At 40.1% G+C, this 26,324-nt stretch overlaps 1 protein-coding gene across 1 annotated transcript; it reads right to left on the bottom strand.

Annotated features, from left to right (window-relative positions):
- Positions 1-8,099: 8,099 nt before the first annotated feature.
- LOC311295604 (uncharacterized protein) lies at positions 8,100-13,750 on the bottom strand (the record flags this gene model as incomplete). The annotated part of the gene is made up of 8 exons (XM_084417070.1): positions 8,100-9,757; positions 9,855-10,681; positions 10,725-11,015; positions 11,896-12,991; positions 13,158-13,226; positions 13,394-13,498; positions 13,590-13,658; positions 13,741-13,750. The coding sequence occupies 8 exons, from the start codon at positions 13,748-13,750 to the stop codon at positions 8,718-8,720; spliced, it is 3,507 nt and encodes a 1,168-aa protein (XP_084273196.1). The 3' UTR covers positions 8,100-8,717.
- Positions 13,751-26,324: the final 12,574 nt, after the last annotated feature.

Raw genomic sequence — 26,324 nt, 5'->3', positions numbered from 1 at the left:
GGAAACAATGCTCATCACTTCATTCACTTAGCCTACTAAGCGACAGTTTGTTTAGGCCAGTGCTTTAAGTGGCCCAAAAGAGGTGCCGGTACTCTATTACTTTTTTTAATTTTTTTTTTATTGCTGACTCCCCTCCTCCCCTGAGGTAACAACAACTGATGGGGTTTTATATACAGCAGTCAACAGACGACCTTATAAAAAATAATAAATCCTTTTATTAGTTTGTGGAGTTGTTTGAGCTAGAAAGAGCTACTGAACATAAATAAAATGTGCAAAATGGTATTGAAAAAAATACCCTTAGAAAGAGCTACTGTAGAAAGAGCTACTGTACAGTTATTTACTGTAGCAAATAACGAGCTCGAACTTCTCACCACACCGGCACCCACCCAGCTAACAATTTTTGGTTCCCATAACGTTAGTTTTTGGTACCCAGAACATTCTCAGAATGTTAGTTTATGGTTCCCAGAACGTTATTGTTAATGGTAACCACCCAGCAACGTTCTGGGAACGTTATTTTATTGTTACATAAAAATAAAACCAAAAAAGAACGTTCCCCTAACGTAAGTATTTGGTTCCCAAAAAAATAACCAAAAAATAACATTAGGGGAACGTTCTGTGTTAACTGGGCAGTTTGCAAGTCTAAATTAGTTGCTTACATTTAAAAAATGAGCATACAATAGCATAAAAAGTATTTTTAATGAACATAAAGGTCCATGTTTAGTAAAAATCTTCACGAAACTTAATGAAATATTTAGTGAAATTAGAAAATATAAGATATTGTTAATTTATTTTGTATAGGCTACACATTCTCATATCCATAGGCCTATATTTTGTTTTATTGTCACGAGTAATAATCTCAGGGTTTACTGGGTTTTACACGATTCCGTTTGTAGTGTGTTATTGGTGGTGGTGTACTAAAATAAACATTGTCACGTGTGTATAGCTTTCATCTTCTCACCGCTGATTCCTGATGGTTTAGAGGACAATTACTCGAGTCGCCCCTATCGTTTCAAAGAATAGTACAACGTCGAGCGCGTCAAACACCTCGTCCGTTTGAGGAGGTGCGCGGATTGCGCGCGCAGTCTGCGGTGACTCGCGCTGCGGAGCCAGGCGAAAGTATAAACAAGGAGGAAGCGTGCATTGTGAAAGCGGCAGCGCAGACAAAGGATTAAAACAGATGTGCAAACGAGCGTACCGGTACGCTAAAAGCACGTTCTGGGCGCACGGACAGGTGGCGGTACGCTCAAGAGCTATATTTGGAAGTGGCGGTACTGAGTACCGGCGCGTACCGGCCCACTTCAAGCACTGGTTTAGGCTATTCTCCAATGGTTCCTCTTTCTTGGCGTCGACTTGAAAAACTCGTCCAATTGAATTGGTGAAATGTGAAACATGAAACTCAACTGCCAGTAGGCTATAGAGAATGGTACCTGGAGTGGCCAATCACACATCACAACGCCAGCAGCGCCACTTTTAAAAATCCATTTATCATACATCCAGCTATTGATTTCACCGTGAATGCCGAGGGACAACAGAGCACTTAACATTAATAAGAATATGCCGTTTTTATTATTATTTTTGGAAAGGTAGTGAGAATGAAGCTTCTCTTTATTTTGATCTTGTTGTTTTCGTGTTCACGTGTGAATGGTAAGACACTTTTATGGTACACATTTCTCTATTTGTCAACGATATCTACATGAAAAAGAAAATTATTGTGCGGGATTCCATCCGCAGAACTAAACAGAAAAACAATAGTTTGTAGAAAAACATTAGGGTACATTATTTGAGTTTGAATGTAGTGAAACAAGTTTTATGAAACACTTTTTTAATTTATGGATAATATATTCATACTGGGAAGTATTCATTATGTCTATAAAACGTTGTTGTATGAATGTTGGGATTAAAATAACTTTAGAACAGCATCATTATTTTACTTTTACACAGAGCTTGTTAGGTCTGTTAGTTTAATCGGTTGTCTAGCCATCTTTGTTTCATTATATGCCAGTGACATCTCAAAAATGGGAAAAAGCACTACTTTTGTTTGTTTTTTTGCTCAAAGTTTGCATGCCTGCAACTTATATTAAATATATCTTAATATCCTTTTAGATTCTAAGGTAACACTTTATTTCAATAGTCCACTTTAGACATTCGACTAACTATGTGTAACTTTGCAACTACATGTCAACTTATTCTACTAACCCGAACCCTAACACCTATAACCTACCAGTCTACTGACAGTCTACTACAGCCTACTAATACTCAAATGAGTGTTAGTTGACATGTAGTTGAAAAGTTACTTATAGTTAGTAGAATGTCTAAAGTGGACTATAGAAATAAAGTGTAACTGATTCAAACTCTTAACAAACTTTTCTTTTGGTTTCTTAATTTTTAAGGCCGAATATGGTTAATTTTAAGGCCCAATAGGGATGTTAATGTGGCTCCATGAGTAAATTGGTAGCCTACACATTTTCAATGGTTGCACATTTTCTGAAGAACAAATAATGTTGAAACTAGAAATGTATTTTTTTTCTATCAATACAATTGAACTTTACTGAGTGCCATAAAAAGTATTTTTTCCAAAGTTTGTGTGCCTGTAACTATAAAAGTAATAAAGATATCTTAATATCCTTCTATATTCTGATTCTTAATAAACTTTTCTTTTGTAATCTTCATTTTAAAGTCCCTATATGGTTCAATCCCATATATAATGTTGCTCCATGTTCAAATTATTACATTTTACCCATTTTCAATATATAGCTACACCAACGGATATTACCGTAAACATCATCAACCTCTATTCAAAATGATAAACATAAAAGGGTTTTTTTTTTGTCAGGAAGCTACATGGCATACAATTTAAAAGCACAAATACTGAACGTCTTTGAAATTACATCCCCCCCCAAAAAAATAAAATTTTAAACTAGGCCTAAATGTTTTTGCAACCATGTGTGAATAAATTAAAAGTGCATACTTTCCAGATAAAGAGAACTTAGATGAGTAGTATGTCAAAGAAAGTGTCTCAAAGAAATGGTTAATTTTCAGCTTAGAGCATATGCCTGAAAAAACGGGACAAACTGCATTTCATATGGCTTTCTTACGGGACACTTCATTGATGCCTTAAATACGGGACGATTCTGTATTATACGGAACGGTTGGCAACCCTAAAATTGCAACAAGTAATTGTTAACACGTAGCTTTCAACACACTCAAATCAAATGTATTTAGTATGATTATTTTAACCATGTAAAACAGCACTGCATTACCTCACATATGCAAAGAGCTGCAGCAAAAGCATAATAAAAGCTCAGAGACTGGTGTTTTGCTCTGGTCTCTCTCATTAGCATTCGCTTCAGCCCTTCTTCACACCACTGTAATGTTAAAGGGGTCCTATAGTGCCCTTTTCACAAGATATAAAATAAGTCTCTGATGTCCCCAGAGTGTGTAGGTGAACTTTTAGCTCAAAATACCCCTCAGATATTTTTTATAACATGTCAAAATTGTCATTTTTTGAGTGTGAGCAAAAACGTGCAGTTTTTGTTTGTGTCCCTTTAAATGCAAATTAGATTCTGTCCATCCACAGAGGGCGGAGCTTCAAGAGCTGTGTGTGTGCGCGTTAGCAGCTTCGATTACCTCATTCAGACATGTACTGAAAATTTCTACATTTTTTAGCCTTTTATGTTCAAACCAGAGTCAGACAAAAATGGAGAGACTCAAGAAAAAATTGTGCGTCGTAAATTTGTGGATGTTGTTTATGCTCTAACAGCAACATTACACATCAACTAAAGTTAAAAAAGTAAACTCATAATCAACCACCCCTTTAATAAAATTTTAATACATTAACAGAATTTAGCACAGACATCAATATGATTTCTGCAGAGTCCATCAGATTCCTTTCAGCTGTGGAGGTGAAGACGACAACTATGATTCCACTCTCATTCACAGTGTCATCAAGCTACGCCTTTGTTTTAAATAAGGGAAAATCTGGAAAATTACATATTGTGCTTTTAAAGCTATAGTAGGTAATGTTGGAGAGCTAGCCAGATTTGAAAGTGGCACCTCTTCTAAGCTCCGCCCCCTCCTGTCAGTGCTCCGTCCAAAGCTACGCCCCCCCACAAACATGAACGCGCATGCACATGATGGATCCTTCTCGTAGCTAACAAAATACATATGCCACATCACCACAGTTGTCCCATTTATAAGCAATATATTAACATCATTTTATCACAATTATAATGCAGACACTTGCGACTATGGCTGTGCAATATGTTCAAAATGTCATGTCCTAAAAGTCAGATAAGCAGTATGTACCTACGACCTGTAACGCAACTGGCTTACACCGACAGAGAAGCTAATGTTAGCATTGGGCTAATACAAGCTACAACAGTAACTACGTTGCCTAACGTAACATATATCATGGAAATAACAAATCCCCCGAAGCAAAACAAATAATTACCTGTTCAGCAGAAAGACCGCAACCTCGGCATCGCTTTTTAGGCCCTTCAGCTTCCTTAGTTGTCTCCACCGTTCAAATGCTGAACCAATGTTGACCCGAGTTTGTCCTCTGGCTTTATCAAGTGTCAGTTTCGTTGCAGCCCTTTCTGCCTCAGACTTTCTTTTTTTAGTCTTTTTGTCAGGGCGAGTAGTTACCAGCAAAGCTGGTATTGGTAGTTTTGGCTGCATTTTATCTGCCATTGTGCCGCAAACTCCTGCTTACTCGGTGTAGTGAGCTGAATGTTTCCAGAAACCGTGACATGTGATTAGTGCACGCAGGGCTGTGCACGCAGTAGTGCTCGGGCACGAGACATGAAGGCATCTGATTGGTTCTTTACATTCGCACCGAGTGGCAGTGATTGGTCAGAGTTTTTACTGTCCTGCAGCTGCTACAGAGGTCTGATTTTTTTCATTCCTTTTTCTGAACACATAATGTATTGACTACTATCAGAATGGAAGGACCATTTCACCCAGTATAAAAAAAAATGTTTCTGAACAGGATTACCTACCGTAGCTTTAAGTTAGGATTGTTCATGTTTGTCTGATGAGGGAATGTTCTTCTGCAGTTTGTTTGCAAGTGTTACTTTATGAATCCAGACATATTTCTATAACCACAATCTTTATTATCTGGAAACAAACAAACAAAAAATAATAATAATTTCACAGCACTTTCCTGTTGTATCATTTTATTTGGCTAATAATTAACTGTTCACTTCTTCATCAGGTGCGTCTGGTGCAGATAGAGAGGCAGTTTTAGTGGCGGAGGGAGATTCAGTCACTCTACACACTGGTGTTCAAACAAACCAACAAGAAGATATTAGATGGTATTTTAACAGCACTCGCATCGCTCAAATCATTGGAGATCTCAGTGATATCTGCACAGATGTTCAGTGTAATGAAGGTACTGAGAGATTCAGAGACAGACTGAAGCTGGATCATCAGACTGGATCTCTGACCATCACAAACACCACAAACACAGACTCTGGAGAATATAAACTACAGATCATCAGCACCAACGTCAGAGAAAATATCTTCAATGTTATTGTTTATGGTGAGTTGATAGCAGGTTTTTTATGTTTTAACCATACCATTATTTTGTTCTATTTTTTTTGCATATATTTCGATCACCTCTTTACATTCACATTTGCGTTGAATGGGGAATTTGTAGAATTATCTCAGTTAATAAACGGTTCAGTTTGATTTAAAAATAAATCATTTCCATTGGCAAACTGAGTTTTATCAGTTAATTATGATTCATAAGCTTTGTGTGGTGGAGATGATCGTTTCTCATCATTGCATCTCTTATCACATTCTTGTATCTGTTTTAATGAGGATTTGATGAAAAATGAGATTGTAAATGGTGTTCAAAACCACAAATATCCTTATAATATATATATATATATATATATATATCCTCCAGCATCTGTTGGTTTGTGTTTCAGATGTTCCTGGTGCAGAGACAAAGACCAAGTCAGTGAAGTCAGGAGAATATTTTACTTTTGATCCTGGTGTAATAAAAAACACAAATGATGTGATGATGTGGTATTTTAAAGACACTCTCATCGCTGAAATCACTGGAAATCAGAGTAAGATCTGTACAGATGTTCAGTGTAAAGAGAGATTCAGAGACAGACTGAAGCTGGATCATCAGACTGGATCTCTGACCATCACAGACACCAGAAACACTGACTCTGGAGAATATAAACTACAGATCATCAGCAGCGACAGTCCCCGTCGCCAACTCAGCATCAGCAGCATTAGGAGATTTAGTGTTACTGTAACTGGTGAGTATAATTTCAGAATTTTTAAATGCAAGTCAATATTAGTAAATCTAATAATAATGACTGTCTGTCTTTATCATGACAGATTCAGGTCTGTCTTCAGGAGCTGTAGCAGGAATAGTTGTTGGTGTTCTGCTGGTGTTTGCTACTGTAACTGCTGCTGTGGTTTACTACTGTCGCAGAAAGAGACATGCACCAGCACCACCTAATGTAAGTATTGCATACAGCTGATTTAGAGAGATTATCAAGAGATTTAAAGTGCAAAATGAATCTTTAAATTTACTGTAGTATCAATACATTTTTATATTAGCACTGTATAATTATATTTATTGATTTAACATATGGGTTTAGGACCCATGTCTAGGATCAGGTTGTAACAAATTTATACTGTAAATCAGATCTTCAGGTAGGCAGTGCCAAAAAAAAAAAAAAAATCAAGACATAAAAATTATTCCTTCTTCTGCTGGACACAAAACTGTGAACTTTCCTCAGGAACTAGGGACTTTGGGTTGGTACTCTGTTTTGGGCCATCAACTGTTTGGTTACTGACCTTCTTCAAAATAAAAGACCCAGTTTGGAAAACCTTGAGGATGAGTAAACGATGACAGAATTGTAATTTTTGGGTGAACTATCCCTTTAACTCCCAAATGAACTAAATAATAAATAATATAAAAGCAAAAAGTGCAGCTTTATTTAGAGAGCAGATATTTCAGAGTTTTATTAGAACATAGCAGTGCAATTTGAAAAGCATTTTGTATGGTGCAGGTTTTTTTGTTGTTGTTGTTGTTGTTGTTTTTGTTTTGTTTTTGTTTTTCACACTGGACAAGAATTCAACTGCAAAATTAAAAGTTCACTTTTTAAAGTAACAGACAAAAAAGTCACATGATGCAGTTTTATTGTTGTCTGCCTTTTATAAAACAAAATTCTTTAAAAAAAACAAAACATTTTTACTAAATAGTCTGTGATATGCAAATCATTATGAAACACACTATGGCTAGTATTTTTGTGTTATGTAACTGAATCATCAGTCCTGTTTTTGTCTTTTAACTTGTGTGAATCTGTTTAATTACAGGAAAATGATGGGCTATAGATAATTCGACCCCTGAGGTGTTAATTGCTTCTACACTAGTGGGTGACGGTGAGTGGTTTGCTATTGTAGCTCTAATTCAATTGATAGATATTTATTTGTATGCAAAAACATCCGTGTGCAGCGAAAGACTATTTAGAGCAGCAAAGATACATGGATGAATGAGACGAAAAAGTGGGACGTGATTGATTATGAGTTAATAAAACTGCGACAGAGAACTGAATTCAGTACTGACAGTCAGTCTACGAGTGCTGATTTCAACTTCAACGATTAAATACACACATTTATACGACTAGTCGAGCCACGAACGCCGTGCTAAGTGAGATGATCTGTGACTTGGAATCTCATATGGTCCGTTGTTTCCAGAAGAAAGCACTATATTATTTATATAATTAACAGATATAATTCATGCATTTCCATGTAATTAGATTTCACAAACGTAATTCCTATCGACCAGCTCACTTAGCATGGCGTTCATGACTCGACTAGTCGAGACTGTTTTCCAAGATGGCTCCTGCCTGTATATGCGTAATGTACTGTCTTTATAAAGTATCTTCTTATTAAACTGTCTGTACACTAAGTTCTCAATACTTCGGTTTGCATGTAGGGACCCTCATTATGTCACTGTGTTAGTGTGTGGCTATTTTGAGCCTTGTTAGTGGTATTAACTAGCGATTTACTTTTACTAGCCCGTCGCGAATACCTGTGACAGAAAACCAGCCAATAGGATTGCAACTTGTGCGGAGGCTCGTCCCGAAATACTTGTGACAGAAAAACAGCCAATAGGATTGCAGCTTGTGCATTTACATTTTTTTTTTTAAATACGAATACCTGTCACAGAAAACAGCCAATAGGATTGGAACTTGTGCGGAGGCTCGTCCCGAAATACTTGTGACAGAAAACAGCCAATAGGATTAAAGCTTTTACATTGAATTACTTATTTTAAACATTCCCCAAAATACAGGTTTAAAATCTTAACCGAGGCATTATCAAATGCGAGAAGTAGAAAGTATAGAAAATATACTGCTCAAATGAACTGAATATACTTTGATTCACTGATAGAAGACAGAACACAGTGTAGAAAAGAATCATCAATATGTTTATTTACATGTAAGAAGGGAAAAAGCATGAGATTAGATATTTCAATCAAAATGAACAGAAACTAAAAATAACAAAATAACCCAAAACTAAAAACTAAAAACTAAAAAACCAAAACCCAAACTAACTATTTACATAGGTACATTTTCATATTTACATCTATTCAGAATATCTTTGCATCTATACAGAAGCCTATAAAACCTATAAACCTACAGAACATATACACATCTACAATAAATTATTTATAAGTATAAACATGTGAATTATTTCTTCCTTTCATCCACCCATCTCTGCCTCTCTGTCTCGTAGTAAGGAGACTGCTGAAATTCATTCCAGGTCATCTCCTTGGCCATGCCCTTATCTCTGTATAGAGAGTACACTTTAGATGGGCAGTAGATGTATTTCCCTGCCACTCCAGGGAAGCCTGTATGGATGTGTGGGCTGTTTGGCCCCTGTTTCAGGTCCATGTGGCAGAATCTGCACCGGCGGCCTGTTTGCTGGGAGTCTGGCCTTTTCCTCTTTTTCTCCGTCTTCTCCTCCACCCGTTTTTTGGTGGCCTCCAGCTCCCTCTGGAAGAATTCTGTTTGTGCAAATTCTCCAAAAGGCATTTTGGGGTTAGAGAGTCCCTCAGCAGCATAACTTTGATGCACCTTCTTTGAACAATAGAAGTAGCGCACAGGCCCTTGTTGGTGGAAAAAGTGGATGGAGGATCCATCAGTCTCATATCGAGACTTGGGCTGTCCACAAGCAAGACACGTCTTTGTCTGCCTTTTCTTCTGCTCTGGCTGATGCTGTTGCTGCTGCCTCTCCAAGATGCTCTCCACAATCTTCTCAATGGAGTCTTGTATCAGAGGTGTGGACAGGGCAGGTGCAGGTGGGTTCACAATAGCCGGCTCCATGGTGACCACAGGAACACTAGCAGTCTCACTCCCCTTTGTTAATGAGTGCCACAGCTGCTGAGTCTCCAGAAGTTTTTCCTGGCTTGTGTTCAAAGAAGAACTGGTGTTGAGGAGTTTTGCCAGGTGCTTCACATAGCGGGATATGTGCAGCTTGGTTGTGGGGTGCATTAAGCTATTGGGATCTGTGGCAGACTGATGGACCATTTCAGCATAGTCTCGATCCACAAGCTTCAGAATGTCCTTTTCCCCATGGTACTTCTGCAGCAAGCTGTCGATAGCTTCTTTCATGGTTGGCGTCCAGCGTGTGTGGTCCAACACAAAAACCCGTCCGCCCGTCTTTATGGGTCCTGTGCGAGCGCTCCTCGGCGAGGACCTCAGCGGGAGGGGCATGGCATGTGAGATTTCTGGAACACAATAAAGCAATGACAGTTCATCAGATGATCATGATGTTACATTAAAACAATGCAAAAATGTATGTCTAAAAAGATTATGTTAACTTACCCATCGCCACTGGAGGTGCCTGGTCGTCTTCTGACAGCATCTCCTGCTTTAGCAGTGTACCAGCAGAGAGCGAACGACCGATGGATGGTGCCGGTCTAGGGGATGCCGTGCCAGAAATCGGTGTCCAGCAGGAGGAGGGTGCAGCATCTGGAGTCTGGGCTTGGGCAGGACCACGTGTCTGCACAGGAGGCAGAGGCACAAGAGCAGCTGGTTCGTCTCTCTTTTGGGTTCGGTGTTTGTCCCAATCCAGAGGAACTGGACGGCAGCCTGGCTCTGTGTACTCTAGGCCAAACCTCTCTCCGGTGTCTCTGTCAGAGAGATGAAGTGCTTGGTACTTCTCCTGCCCAGTCACTCTCTTGGAGGCAGAATTTAACTCCACTATTAGAGCTGGGTCAAACACATCAGGGAGGATGACACCTGGCTGCTTAAGGTCCACCAGCCGTTGGTAGTTCCACCGTGCCACCCCTGTCATGCCCTGGGCCTGGAACAATTCAGTGGAGACATGAGTCCCAGTGATCCACTGGGCCTGGTGGAAGTGGTACCCCTCCTGCTGTGACGTACCTCTGACTGGGATCCAGATGGGGACTTTGGCGCCTTCACCGGGTATGTGGTTTAGCTGAAGAGTTCCACCATACCGGTACATTATGCCCTCAGAGAGTTCAGGGTCACTGAGGCAACCGCGGAGAATGTGAACTCTCTGTATGCGCCAAGTTTTCAGCATGGATGGCTTGAAGAGTGGGACACTGTTGGGGTCCATGGCCTGGTGCAGATGCTTCAGGACTTTCTCCACTCTGTCCAGCAGCTCTGTGGGTTGTGGTATTTTGGTCCTGCAGTGCTCCCATACCACAGAACCTATAGGCATCCTGGAGCCTCTTTAGATCCTCCTGATCCACCACAGAGAAGGCTGCGGAGAGGAGCTGGCAGAAAGTGCTGAACAGAGGGTGATGCTCAGAGGTGCACTCCCGTGAAAAACGCCTCAGGCAGTGGAACAAGTCCAGCTTCACCACAATGTTGTGATTGAAATGTGCCCGTGAGGCACAGCTGTTCTCCAGCGGTCCAGAGGTGGCCCCAGCAACAATGGAAGGGGTAGTCTTCCAGGCATCCCAGTGTAGATGTTCACCAGGGATGCAGTCTGGGATCTTGAATGGAGCACAGCAATCCCTAAATGCAATGCACAAAGATGTAGATCAATTTAGATTTTTTAAAAAGAAACAGAATTTGTTACTGTCAAAATAAAAAAAATGTTGATGTTTGTCATTAATGATAATCTAAGAACAAATCAAAAACTCACTGCTCTTGACTGAATAATGTTTGTAGCTTTAAGAAGGATTAATGTATATTTAATTTATAATTTATGCAGTGAAGGCTGTGAAGTTTTTGATAACTTTATTCAATTTCTGTATATATCCTACTTGATATACCTACCTAAAAATCTTAAAGCACTGTTTGCAAGGTTAGATGAGTCAAAAACTATGAAAACAATAACTTTTTGTGCATTTTGACAGGACAAGTAAAAATCTGAACTGGTCTGACTGGGCCAATAGAAATAAAAAATTATATTGAAGGTGTATTGAAGGCACAGGTAAATGTGGTATTTAATATAATGGGTTTATGTGAAGATTGTTTTAAGTTCACTTAAATTAAAAGTTGTTATATTATTTAAAGCCTTATAAATATTTTAAAATTATAGCTTTCAATTATACTGTAATGCTGAATGCATATAATTAATGGCTAAAATTTGGAAAAAATGATCAATTTCATCAAGACACCAGTAGTGGTATTGGTGCCATCTTTCATAAAAAGATGCCAATAAACAAATATTTAAAATATAAACAACTGTCTCTATGTTGTTTCTACGTTTATTTGGGGAGTATATGTACAATTATTACAATATAAATATTAGTTTTTATTAATCGCAATTATATTAATCACAATTAATTACAAAACATTTTTTTGTTTTTATCGATTGACAGCACTAGTTATTAGACATGACATTGGCTGTTTGAATGGTAGTGGTAAGAGAAAAGATGGCTGTTCTCACCTGTCCATCCAGTGGAAGCCTGCCTTTTCCACTCCAGCATCGCTGTACCTCTTGGCCATTCCCTGGTACATCGGCTCCAAGGACCTCTCAGTTTCAGACTGAACCATCACCCAGGAAACAATCAGCCAGTTCTCATTCATGATGGCATAACTGGACATGACACCAGATGCCAGCGTTACTTTTCTTGCAACTTTCCTGGTGTGGTCTGACCTGAGGACCTGCCCAAAAGTGCCCTGGAGTAGTTTGGTCATGGCTGGCTGTTGACGTCTGAACTCATCTAGTAGGCAGTCGGTCAGGTAGAAGCTGGACACGGAGACTCCATACCACCCATCTTGGTCGTCATAATGCCCAAAAGCACGTGGCGTGTTCTCCTTCCTCAGAAACTGCCCAATGGTCCTCTGTCCATGCATGCCGGCCTCAGCATCCCTGACGCTTTCTATGGCATGCAGGTATGCCAGGTGAGCTCGCTCATACTTGAGGTGCATGAGCTCATTCACCTGGTTTGCCATATCGGTTGGTGACTTGCCAGTGCGCCTCAGCTCATCCATCACAGTCTTGCAGATGGCCTTCTTGTAGGTCAGGAATGCGGGCAGAAGGTTGGTAAACCGCTTAGGCAGCTTCTCAAGCCATCGTGGATTGTCAGCAAACCAGTTCCTCCGACAGGCCTTGCAGCAGAGACGTGAGGACAAGATGTAATACTGGCCACTGGTGCCAACAATCACTCGGGGCCTGCCCACACCTGCAGAGACCACCTGTGGATGAGGACATCCATGCAGACATGGGAGGAGGTAATTGTTCCTCAACCTGACCATGATGTGACTCTCGGGCTTCCAGATGAAAAATGGGTGGAGCTGGAAGAAGTTGGGAGATGGGAGCGCAGCCACCGTATCGACAAGCTCAGGTTGTGGAGGAAGACGCCACAGTGAAATTGTGTTCCCTGGGTTACGCACTGAGCGAGACCCAGGCCACAGCCCGAGATCCTGAAGCTCTATCCTCATCCACAGCTTCTGGTGTTGAGAACAGCTCCAGTTACTCATGTCGTGGTCATGCCCAGGCAAGAGAACAGGAACAGGAATGGGTGGCTGAGCTGAGGGAACTAGGATTTAAAAAGAAAAATGGATAGGGCAAAAAGAATGTAATGCAACTCATTATTATTATAGATTGCATAGTGTGAAAAACAAAATGATTAAAGCAGAGTTAAAACATCTTAGTGTCAGGAGTTCACAAAATGCAAGGGTTAACTACATGCTGTTCATTCTTACCATCTTCGCCACTATCCTTAAAGACAAGCGCTTTGCGTGCAGAGATGCCAGCAGCACTTGTGCGGGGTCCTAAAAAGAAGTGCAGACTTTATGTTTTGCATTTGTACAGGCTATTAGCATCATGATGTGATGAACAAATTTTGGTTGTGTTTGTGAAAATGATACAGCGTTAGATCTGCTATGCATTAAGCAGATGTGTAATTGAGTATCAGTCCTACACTAAAATGGAAACATACCTAGAGTTGACTTAGGCATCTCTGCTGTTGTCTCCTTTACAAGGAATGTCAGCTCTGCTGGAAGGGGCACAGGGGTTTTCCTCTTCAGGCCTGGAGAGGCTGGAGCTACATGAACGTAAATATACCAATTATTATTTTTATGTAACCAAAATTAACTAAACATTTGACTACATGAACTTGATTACAGTGTTTTTACCATCAACTGGTGATGCTTGCAGTTCAGAAGTTGTATCAGGATTTGGTTTGGACAGTGCCTCAGATAAAACTATAACAGAGAAAAATCATCAGTCATTTTAGAATTCACAATATATGCTGTTGGTGTTGGTGTTAGTAAGAACTCAATGAACAAGCATGCATTCAAGTGTTAGTACCCAACGCTACTTATTTTGTTTTTAATACATCATGAATGGAAAGCAAAAAGTGCATATTTACCCTCCTTGCGGTTGGAATCAGTTCATCGTGGTAGGATCAATTCATAGTCCTTAGGACAGTTAGTATAACGAACCATATTGTTAAAGGAACATGGCCGGAACATGGCCAGAACACAAACAATATAACAAGTTAAGTGAAGATTCAGTTTTGGAGGGCATTTCATCATGTAAAAGAATCGTACTCCAGCCCTGAAACCTTTTATGTAAACACCTTTCTTTGCTCCTGGTGACACTCTGGGTATGACAGCTGCTGCTACTGCTGCTGGCACAGCAACTGGTTACACATAAACACAGAGAAATAAAAGTGGAAGACAGCAGATACAAAATAGACCATAGGTCATCATCAATTCTGACATTTGGTCAGTGTAATAACAGTGTACTTACAGCTCTGCACTTGTAGCTTAGAAGGTGAGATGCCCAACATCGCCCTCTCCAGCTCTTCATCGTCATCCATCACTGTGGCACAGACAATAATTTGTTTTCCAAATTTAGGATGAATTATAAGCATTTTTCACATGTACATTTATATTTTTAATTTTGGATGTATACAAGAAATATTTTAAAGTCTATTTCTGGTCATACATGAATAGTAATTTTAATCTAAAAAAATTTGAACAAAAATGTTAATAGGATAACCTACCCAGGGGTTTAGCTGGGGCCCTTGAGGCATGCTCAGCAGATGTCGAATCAGTGGCAGATTCCTGCCTCTTCCTCAGGTACTGCTGCAACTTGCACATGCGTGTCCCTGGGACACAGCTCTTCCCCAAGATGAAGTCTGCATAGCCATCAGCTCTGCCATCCCATATCTCCTTCCAGGTGCTCTTGGCCCGGGAACCAAAGCCAACCAGCTGGTCATCTTCCGACGAGGCTGCCGCAACACCCACTCCACTGGCCTCATAGGCAAGAAGAGACTGGATCTCTCCAAAACTAAGAGCATAATTTATAAATGACTGTAGGCTGTCCTTGCCATGCCCCTCAGACATACAGATGCCTGATGCCTCCTCCTTCTGGAGGTTCTTGATGAGATACATAGTGTACCCTACATCATTCTCTAAAAGCCACCTGAAAGACTTCCCTTTATATTTGCCAAACTGCAGGATGTAGTCTCCCAGCACCTCCGTCCTGTCTGAGGCATCCCCTCCTCTCTGACGGACCACAATCAGAGCATTCTGCCGCACAAGGTTCTCCCTCATGGCCACAGACTTGTCCTGCTGAGTGGGTTCGTCCTTAATCCGCCTAGCTTCTTTAGACGGCTCCTGGAGGAGAAATCCGAGAGGTCCCTTGCGGAACACAACACATATTCTCCCTGGGAAGAACATCATTTTCTTCTGCATCTTGATCTACCTTGAAAGAATAATATAATTTTAGGTTTAATTTACACATTTCTCAATACTTAGGTCACTTTTGCAAAACTCTTAACACAGTGAGCACAACAGAAATCTATGTGGGCTCAACTGTGGATCATTTAAAATTACAAATATTGAGAAATGGATCACACAAGGGCTTGTTCAATCTTTGATCTCTGAACTTCAGTCACATACTGTAGTTTAAAAGGTCAAGAAGACAATACCTTTTCATACATTAAAAAATATATATTTTAATGTTTTTAATGACATTCAAAAAAGTATTAATGGTTCAGTCTGAGATGGTAATAACTTGGTAGTCAAGATTTTGGTTAGTAGTCAGACAGACAGTAGGCCTATCTGTAGGCGAATTATCAACACATTTAAATGCTATATATAGCTTATTTGACATCACAATATGAAAACCATTCACATAAATCTAAAAAACTATCATGTCCATTCATTATTTAGCTCGTATTCAACACCATATAAAACGAGCGATGCTGAGGTAACCCATCAACAACATTGTCAGAAAAGGACTGACAAGATTATTTAACGTCATGACAGGAAAACTATACACATGAATAATTAAAACGATCATGTTAATTAACGTTAATTATTCGGCACTTCATTTCATAACACGTCATCTCTTTACCAAGCAACCGATGCTAGCTACAGTAACGTTATGACTGTACATTAAAACTTTAGTTTTAAATTATTCTCAAACAACGTATCTTACCTTTGATAAATGAAAAAGAAGTCTGAATGATGGTGAGTCGATGTCTCCACAGAAGTTTGTCAAGAATGATGATAGTGAGTCGATGTCTCCACAGAAGTGTGTCTAGAATAAAAGTTTTCAAAACATCGCGCGTCTGTAAAAACTCGGAACAGCGCCAAAAGTCGTAGTGGACAAAAATATATTACATCCGTAGTGGTTTAGCACTACCATTGAGAATGCATGGGAAACGGTTTAGGGCCGTTTAGCTAAACAATTCTCGGGTCCGCCGCGGGAGACCCGTGTTCGAATCCGGGCTCTGACAGCAAATAAAAATAATGTTTTTTATGAGCATATGAGCCGTCAAAGCATTTCGCTCTGTCAGTCCCCTAAAAGGCGACTGCAGATGCGTATTTTGCACATCGCATGCCCTGAGAGGTCAGGGTATGCGAATTTTGAACTATCTGGACGATTGGCTGATTCTAGCACAGTCAGAGGAAGAACTGATCTCCCACAGAACTGTGCTTCTCAGCCACCTGGAAAGCTTGGGTCTCACGGTCAACTGACCAAGAGCTCATTACTGCCCAGTCAGTCAACCCCTTTTCTGGGCTTGGAACTGGACTCTGTGATACGAATCAGAGTGACTCAGAGCTGCGTTTCAGCGCTGAGACCCTGGTTAGCGGCCGATTGGTACCAGCAGGGAGTGATAATGGGAGCCGTTTCACGCCGCAAGTTATCTCGACGGATGCATCCAGCTTAGGTTGGGGCGCTCTGTTCGAGGGCAAACCGGTCTTTGGCCTGTGGTCAGACCAGGAAAAATGCCTCCATATAAACTGTTTGGAGATGATAGCGGTCGAAAACGCGCTCAAGCATTTCCTCCCACATATACAGGATCCCCACGTACTAGTCCGTTCGGACAACATGTCTGTGGTGTCCTATGTGAACCGACAGGGCGGTGTCAGATCCAGAAATCTCTGCAATCTGACGAAGCGCCTTCTAGTGTGGGCTCACCACTCGTTGCGCTCGCTGAGAGACGCGCACGTGCCTGGCCACCTGAATGTCGGTCCAGACGGACTGTACAGGTACAACATTCCCCCGGGAGAATGGTCCCTGCACCCTCAGACAGTCCAGCTGCTGTGGCGCCTGTTCGGCAGGGCGGAAGTCGACCTATGTGCGTCAAAAGACAACGCTCATTGCCCGAGGTTTTTCTCAAAAGCGAGGATGCGTTGGCCCAAACCTGGCCCAGCCGCCCGCTGTATGCTTTCCCTCCGATCTCTCTGTTACCACAGGTAATAAAGAGGGTCAGGGAAAACACGCCACTCAGTGCTCCTCATAGCCCCGCGATGGGGGAACCAATTTGGTACCCAGAGCTAGTGAGGCTGTCGCACTCACCCCCCTGGCCGATCCCGGTCAAGAGAGATCTCCTCTCTCTAGCCGGCGGATCGATATGGCATCCCCACCCAGAGCGCTGGTCTCTGCACGCGTGGGTAATCAACGGATACCCGTTGAATTGTCAGAAGGGGTCATAAACACGATCACGCAGTCTAGAGCCCCTTCCACGAGAAGACTCTACGCGTCTAAATGGTCAGTGTTCACTAAATGGTGCGCCACTAGGAGCCTGGATCCACGCACACGCGGGGTCTAGCGGGTGCTTTCCTTCCTACAAGAGCTGTTGGACAAGGGCAGGTCCCCCTCCACGCTCAAAGTATATGTTGCATATATGAAGAAATTAGCTCATTATCCGCTTCCTTAGGGGAGCCAGGAGGATGAACCCCCCGCGGCCCCCCTCGGTTCCTATCTGGGATCTTTCTTTGGTCTTGGAGGCCCTGAAAGCTTTTCCCTTTGAACCATTAGATTTCGTGGATTTGAAATACCTTTCACTTAAAACCGTTTTTCTGATTGCTCTGGCATCAGTAAAACTCGTGGGGGGATTTACACGCGCTGTCTGTCAGCCCTGTGTGTCTCGAGTTCGGACCTAATGACTCTAAAGTCATCCTCAAACCGAGACATGGTTACGTCCCAAAAGCGATTGGCACTCCCTTTAGGGCGCAGATCATCTCCCTGTCGGCTCTGCCTGCATCTGACAGTGATGATAGTGATAACCTCCTATGCCCCGTCAGGGCGCTGAGAGTGTACATCACACGCTCCGCCGCCTTCTGGCATTCCGAGCAGCTTTTCGTTTCGTTTGGTGGGCGCACCAAGGGTCTCGCCGCCTCGAAACAGAGTCTGTCCAGATGGATAGTGGACTCAATCGCAGCTGCATATGCGTCCAAACACCTGCAGTGCCCTATGGGCATCAGAGCCCATTCCACCAGAGGCGTGGCCTCTTCGTGGGCTTGGTCTAGCGGGATTTCTATTCACGACATATGTATGGCGGCAGGCTGGGCCTCCCCCTCCACATTCGTGAGATTTTATAATCTGGAAGTCCCCGCCTTGCAGGCTAAACTGTTATCAGTCTAAGCGGGATGTATGTTCTGCCAATCTATTATGCGCAGACTACTCCTATGTATTACTAGCTTTTCTGGTAAGCTGCACTAGGGATAAAAGTCTCTTTATACAGAACGGTGGTTCCGCTCTGTATTTTTCCCAATCATGCGCTGATGTATTAGTGCAGGCCCGCGTTGCTGGTCGCCTAGTCTTCACTTGTGGCGCTAGGGCTTACACTTTTCATACATGGACCGGCGAGGCCGCTCTATATATTTTCCCTGTGATGTGCTTGTGTACTGTGCTGGCCCGCGTTGCTGGCCGCACTCACCTCGGGTTTATACACAGACCGGCAGTGCCGCTCTGTACCCTTATGAAGTGCTTATGACATGTGCTGGCCCGCGTTGCTGGCCGCCTGTTCTCGCATGTTATTTTCCCCGGGTTCCCTGGGAATCATGCATTGATGCTCGGCGCGCACGGCGTTGACAAGGGGTTCCCGTAGCGTAAGCAACTTACTCAATACGAGAGAACCTCTCGTAAGAGAACGTACTCGGTTACCTAACGTAACCTCGGTTCTCTCTAGAAGAGGGAACGAGTATTGCGTAACCTGCCGTGTCGCGCCACGAGCTTATTCGCTTCAGTCTATGAAAACCAGAATTCCAGCCTGTGAGCCCCTCTTTTATACACGCTAGCCACACCCATTCTGGCGGGCCAGGCGCGTGGAGGGCGCGACGTCACGCAGGGCTCACTGGTAGGCTGCTGCAGTTGCCGCAGGACAGCAAATGAGCACGCTCATACAGCCTGCCATGGTCTGCTGTCTGCCGCACTGCGTTGACAATAAATACAAAATTAAGGATAATTTTTGGCTTCAGATCTCGAGAAAAGACAACTTTACCCGTAGCGTAAGCAACTTACTCAATACTCGTTCCCTCTTCTAGAGAGAACCGAGGTTACGTTAGGTAACCGAGTACGTTTTTATACAAATCAGTTCATTTTTACCTTCAATATTATAGTAGGCTAATGAAGCCTAGTAGGCTACAACTGACTCCCATAGTTTACAGCATTAGTTAAGGCATTTGTTTAGAGATTTGAAATTTGCCATGTATTGTACCTGATATCCAACATAATCAATATTGAATCGAATCGAATCGAAATCAAATCGAATTGCAAGCTTGTGAATCGAAATCTATTCGAATTGTGACATTTGTGTCAATACCCAGCCCTACTTTGATCTCATCGGTTGTTCTATGTTTGTCTGATGAGTGAATGTGTAAATCAATGATGTTGATCTGTTTGTCTGCATGTTACATTATGAATCCAGACATATTTCTCTATTCACAATCTTTATGATCTGGAGAAAACATTTTCACAGCACGTTCCATTTGTGTAATTTTGTTTGGTTTATAATGAGCTGTTCATTTCTTCTTCAGGTGTGTCTGGTGTTGGTACAGACAAAGTGTCAGTGTCAGTGATGGAGGGAGATTCAGTCACTCTAAACACTAATGTTAAAACAAACCAACAAGAGAAGATTATATGGTATTTCAAAGGCACTCGTATTGCTCGAATCACTGGAGTTCTCAGTAAGATCTTTACAGTTGATCAGTGTAATGAAGAAAATGAGAGATTCAGAGACAGACTGAAGCTGGATCATCAGACTGGATCTCTGACCATCACAAACATCACAAACACAGACTCTGGAGAATATAAACTAAATATCAGCAGCAACAGGACCAGCATCATGAAGAAATTCAGCATTTTTGTTCATGGTGAGTTGCTATGTTTAAAAACAAGAACTGTACATTTAAATTGCATCAATAATGTGTTTAGTGATATTTTTGCAGTGACATTCAAAGATGATTTTTTTTCCATGTAAATTAATTCACATTTAATCACGTTTACTGTTAAAGGGGACCTATTATGCCATGCTTTTTACAAGATGTAATATAAGTGTCAGGTGTCTTCGGGAAGTATCAGCTCAAAAACCCTCAAATGATTGATTATACCATGCCCTAAATGCCCCTTTTTGGGTGCGTTTATCTTTAAATGCAAATGAGCATCTGCCCCCCTTTCCAGAAGAGGGCTTTGCCTTTAGCTTGTGCAGTGGCGGTTCTACATTGAATTACACCCTGGGCGAGACCCCCTTCGAGCGCCCCCCCTTAATATCTTACTTTACTACTTTAGTAAAATAACGTTATGCATCTTTATTTAAGAAATGTTTGATATTTGGACCGGAAACAAGACAAAAATACTAAGTAAGAAAAGCATTTTTTTTGCAGTGTTTTATTATGCAGTTTTTTGCAAAACTGAACTTGTAACAGTTTTGTTGCAAAGCACAATATTATGGTGAAATTAGATCTCGTGTTTGAGTTAAAACCGAATTATTGTTAAGCATAGCAAGAATCATAGCAAAAAGGCTAACAAATAAGAGTTATACCCACCAATTAATATTGCCCCTTCATTCATGACATGGATACCGTAATCATACAGAGAAAACATAGTTGCACACCTTTATCTTTCGCTCGTTTCTAAATTGGGCACCTGATGGCTTTGACCTTTCTTGTCCATCTCTTATTTGGCACTCGACATCGACAATCAACAGATTTCCCCTGATCCTCCCCATACCAACTGTCACTCACGACGAGTCACGACCAAGTCAAGACTAAACCAATTCACCTTGGTGGTGGTGACCAAGTAATCATTTTGTATTACCTATTTTTATTAGCCATTCAGACAATTCAGAAAAACAAAAATGTGCAGGAAATATAGAGGCCTGTATTTATAATATTATGAATGAAATGTGCGTTATTTGGAAGAAAGTCGAGGTGTGACTGACTTAGATAACTATATGGATCCCCCGTTCCACAGATGTTTCTGTATGGTTAGTTGATAAATTTATCAAACTGAGAACATTTAGACTGTTTTCCAAGTATCTGAGATATTGTGTTACCACTAGCTGATCTAGTGAGGATATAAACATGGCCGATCACTCAAGGGAGGGATCTATGCTAATGAACAGTCCATCACTAGCCGTGGCGTGGCCTAACACTTGTGTTGCGTCATAAAAGACAGTAGACATGCAGTATACTGTATAGACATACACTTAAGTTTCAGTCTTGCACACAGTTGAGTGCGCAGACCTCTCAAAGTATATTCCTTGGCTGTGAACGTAGAAAGACACATTGTCTAGAGATCATCTAGTGAACTTTTGTTTTCAAGCACTCAAATCACTCGCACGTGCCATTGTAAAGCCTTATTAAAACTAACAGCGTTACCCCCGCTCCCCAGTTTAATTCGAGACAAGCAAGTTTTTATGGCCGGAATGAACCAATCCTTCCGGCCTGGAACCCCCTTTTCTGAAGTGGAAATGTGCTGATGGTTTGAGAATGGACACAGGTCAGGAATCCGCACCGGAAACATGTTGGTGAATTTTGCATAATTTCCATAATTTTTTGCCTCTTTAAAGTGATATTTGGGATGGATGTGTTTGTTTGGGTTGCTTTCAAATATCGACAGTGTTTCTCAGAAATCGCTAATTGCACCTTTAAATCCACCTGTTTCATACTATGTGTTTCATACAACTATGCGATTTTACTTCACTAGGAATCCAAACTGCAGTGGATTTGATGTAAAAAAACAACAACAAAAAAAACAAATACATATGTATTGTGTATATATATATATATATGCAAATTGAGTTTTATAAGCACAAAATGTCAACAAATGGGAAATAGGCTGAAAGTTAGGATAAGCATGAGGAATCAATTTCATATCCGCAGTTCTTGATGTGTTGTTCATTTTCCTCAAAAATATCCTCCAATCATCTGTTGGTTTGTGTTTCAGGTGTTCCTGCAGCTGATCGAGATGAAATGAAGAGAAAGTCAGTGAAGGAGGGAGAATCTGTCACTTTAGATCCTGGTGAAATAAAAAATTATAATAATTTGATTATGTGGTATTTTAATGACACTCATATAGCTGAAATCACTGTAGATCAGAGTAAGATCTGTACAGATGTTCAGTGTAAAGAGAGATTCAGAGACAGACTGAAGCTGGATCATCAGGCTGGATCTCTGACCATCACAAACATCAGATCCACAGACTCTGGAGAATATACATTACTGATCAACAACATCAGATTCAGCATCATAAAGAACTTCAGTGTCACTGTCATTGGTGAGTATCATTAAGTCACTCAAATCAACCCAGTAAATGTTTTCATTGTGGACTCAATATTAAAATTATGAATGCACATCAGGTGATACACAATTAACATGAAAAATACCTAAAATAATGAATGCGGTTTCCTGTTCAGCTCACCGTGATGCTGTTCTTCTAAAACCCACTAGAAGGCGCCATTTATCGGTTAAATTAAATGTAATACAAATGATGACCAAAGTAGCAGACACATATATTGGTAACATTGTTTGTATCAGTCACTCTGTAAGTAATAATGTCTGTCTGTCTTCAGCTGTTGTAGCAGGAATAAATGCTGTTGCTGTTGTTCTTGGTGTTCTGCTGCTCGGTGCTGCAACTGCTGTGGTGGTTTACTGTTGCCGAGGAAAAATCATATGTGAGTATTGCATACAGAGTATGTAACTAGATGAAAATATATTTATTGTTTGAAAATGTTTATCTTTAAAAGATGTGAACATTTTTGTTTTTATTCTAATTAACCAAAGTACTGTGTGCAGGCAACAGGACGAATCTCCCTTATCAGGTAAGATAATGAGCACTGAATCTCCCTGCATAAAAACTGATTCAGATCTGTGAGTTTGCAACATATTTTAGTGTTTTATGTAGTTTCACTCAGAAATCATTGTATTGAAACACCAGACTACGCTGCTCCCATACTGTTTTACTATACAATAAATATGAATACGTGTATATCTTTTATGTTATTATAAAATAGCAATAATTTGTATTGCTATCATTTTATTATTATAATTCTATTTATTTACCATAGGCTGTTACAACCCTAGTCTACGGATCAGGGTGTAATATAAATGTTTCTTACAAGTAAACTCCCAAATAAAGTAAATGACAATATGAAAACAAAAAGTGCAAATTTATTAAGAGAGCAGAGTGATAAGTTTGATTGGAGTACTAGTGCTGTATTATTCATATTCGCCAGTATGATAGCTCAAGCATTTTAGATGTGCAGGCGGTTTAGGAAGATGGTTTTAACAAAAGCTGTTTTTGCTGTGTGGAGGAATGTTTAAGAACTTACAATGTGTTTTATAGTAAAATGGCCTCTTATATGTCAAGAGATCAAAAAGAATTATGATGTAATAATATATATGATGTATATATATATATATAGTGGTTTTTTCTTTTACAATATATATATATATATATATATATATATATATATATATATATATATATATATATATATATATATATATTGTAAAAGAAAAAACCACCATGCATTCATCAAATATAAGGGGAAAAACAGCATTTCAAGTCTTATATATTTTTGTGTTTGTGTCAATGAATCATCAGTTCCATTCACTTATTTTACCTTCTGTCAATCTGTTTTATTAGGAATGTGTTGTTGAGGACCCGTCCCTTAATCAGAATAACACTCAATTGATGGATGTGAATTCCCCTGAACCGTCTGTGACTGAGGCTGCCATTGAGACACCACAGTAATGTTATTATGTTTGCTTGAGAAATCCAACATAAACTATTTCAAACTTATATAACCTTTAAACTTAAAACCTTCAAACTTAAAGCTGTTAAACCTACTTCAAACTTCCCTGCTATGCTTTCTCAAGCCATCATCAAAGTTAGTCTATAAACTTTTTTATCTAGTTAATTACTTAGGTTCTTTCAGGAAGAGAACACAAAGAGAAGATGAATGAGAGAAGAGGAACAGCAAACACTCACAACCACAGTCAGAGAAAAATAATGCCACAATACCAAGATTACACTGTAAGGTACAATACTGAACTATCACCTCAACTCCAATTTCAACTAATTCAAACTAATTTGCTATAATTCAGTTTTTAAGTCATTTAAATATTGAATTGAAAATGTAAAAATATTGAATTATGTAAACATTGCTTTAGAAGTTTAAACAGTTAATTAGCTAAGAAACAAAGAAATGTGTTGGCAGCAATACAATAGAGTGCTTTGTTTTTCAGTATATAGAGGGTTGGGGTTTACTGAAGTGATCCAGACAGGAATAGTGAGATATTACATTAATAACTGAACATGAATCATTCAAGATGGATATTTTGACCAAGTAATGTCCAGCTCTTCATAGAGCGGCTGCCAGTCAAACACTCAGGTACTGAACTGTGTGTGTACTACTGATACTGGTAATGTTACAATCTTTACTATTGTCTCTATTGTCTATTGTTTACTATTGTTTACTATTGTCAGTTGACAACTCTAGAGAGGAACATCCCTGATGAAAACACCAGCATGCTGTTGTCTCTGATAATCATGTTACAAGCTGGTGTTTTCAGCTGGAATCCTTTTATTTATGTTTAAGTCTATGAAGAACTTTGTGTTTTTGTTTGTAATGGTGTAGCTTTGTGGTTCTGAAAGAAAGTCAGTTAAAATCCCACAAGGGTTGATCCGTAAAGTATCACCATTGTGTCCTTGATCAAGCTCTCAATCTCAGGAACAAAATGCCAAATTGTATTTTCATTTGCAACATATTGTTGTTTTGTATGTTCCATGCCTGTTACTGGCTGCTGTGCAAGCATGTTTACCTGTATTAATCATCCGAATGATGTTTTAAGCTTTTCACTTGAATACTCTTGTCTGAACAAAATACTTGCAATTGTACAAATCTCTGTTTCTAAAGTTTATCCTGTTTGATCTTCTTGTTCAAAGAGCTCATTGTCTTACAGAACATCATCAGATCTCTCTGAACTCTGAGATCTGGGTTTCCCAAATCAACTGCAGGATTTAGCAGTGTCACATGATGCACTTTATTGTAAATGTTCTCAGAAAAGTCATGTCAGTGTCATAGAGTACTATGATAGGCCTCAGAAAAGCACAACCTCAGTAGAAGACAGAACTTGGGTGCCTTGCTCTTTGAGTGGAATATTTTTAGACCTTTTTTGTATTGTTTGTTGTTTGTTTAGCTTTGCAACAGTAAAGGGAAATGTGCTTTAAAATGTTAGCCCATAAAAACACTATTTTATTTTCTGTAACATGAAATGTGATGATTGACATTAACATATGTGTTTCACTCATTACGGCTGGAATCTGTGAGTTTGTTATCAGAAATAACTGAACTAAGCTAATCATTTATAGAGTGACTGTGTCTGTACATTACTTTCTGATGGACGAAATGTTCACCTGTTACATTTTAGGATTCAACTTTTGACATTTACTAAAGCTAGCTAGATGTACAACTCGATCTTTAGCAATATGTCCAGTGTCTAATCAACTGTGATTTTAATAAGTTTTTATTTCGTTTATTTACATTGAAGGAAGGTGAAGGCTGTTCTTGGAAATCTGAATTCTTAGGTAAGGTTTCTGTCACAGTTTTCACATTGACTGAGCTTATGAATTTTACTTGCATAATATTAGTCAGTTTTTCCTGTGAACGCCGCTGTTTCACATTGATCTCAGTGCTATGATGCTGTTTTAGCTGCTTTTGCTCAAAAATCCACCATTTATCAGTTCAATTCATATCATAAGACTGATGGCCAAATCACAAACAGAGCATCACATAAAGCTGATTATATAAGATGGACATATGGCATCTAGAACAGCAGCATCTTCTATTGGTTAATAATAGAGATGTTATTATAGAGATGTGATTTTCTGCTTTGGACACTAGAGAGCGATGATGTGCTTGTTACATTTGCTAAAATATCCAGCAGAGCTTTTTTTGTGTGATGCTGTAAACCACTATGCAATGCATAGTATAATGGCCTATGTCAAGAGTGTGACTTAGACCGTTTTATTTAGCCAAAGTCAAAAGACAGTGAGACTTAGACAATTTTACAAGCTTTTCAAGATGGCAGCTGCATCAAGAACTAAAATCTACTCAACCT

Source organism: Rutilus rutilus, assembly GCF_951802725.1.
Source record: "Rutilus rutilus genome assembly, chromosome: 8".
Classification (NCBI taxonomy): Eukaryota; Metazoa; Chordata; class Actinopteri; order Cypriniformes; family Leuciscidae; genus Rutilus; species Rutilus rutilus.
This window is presented reverse-complemented; position numbering and strand designations above follow the sequence as displayed.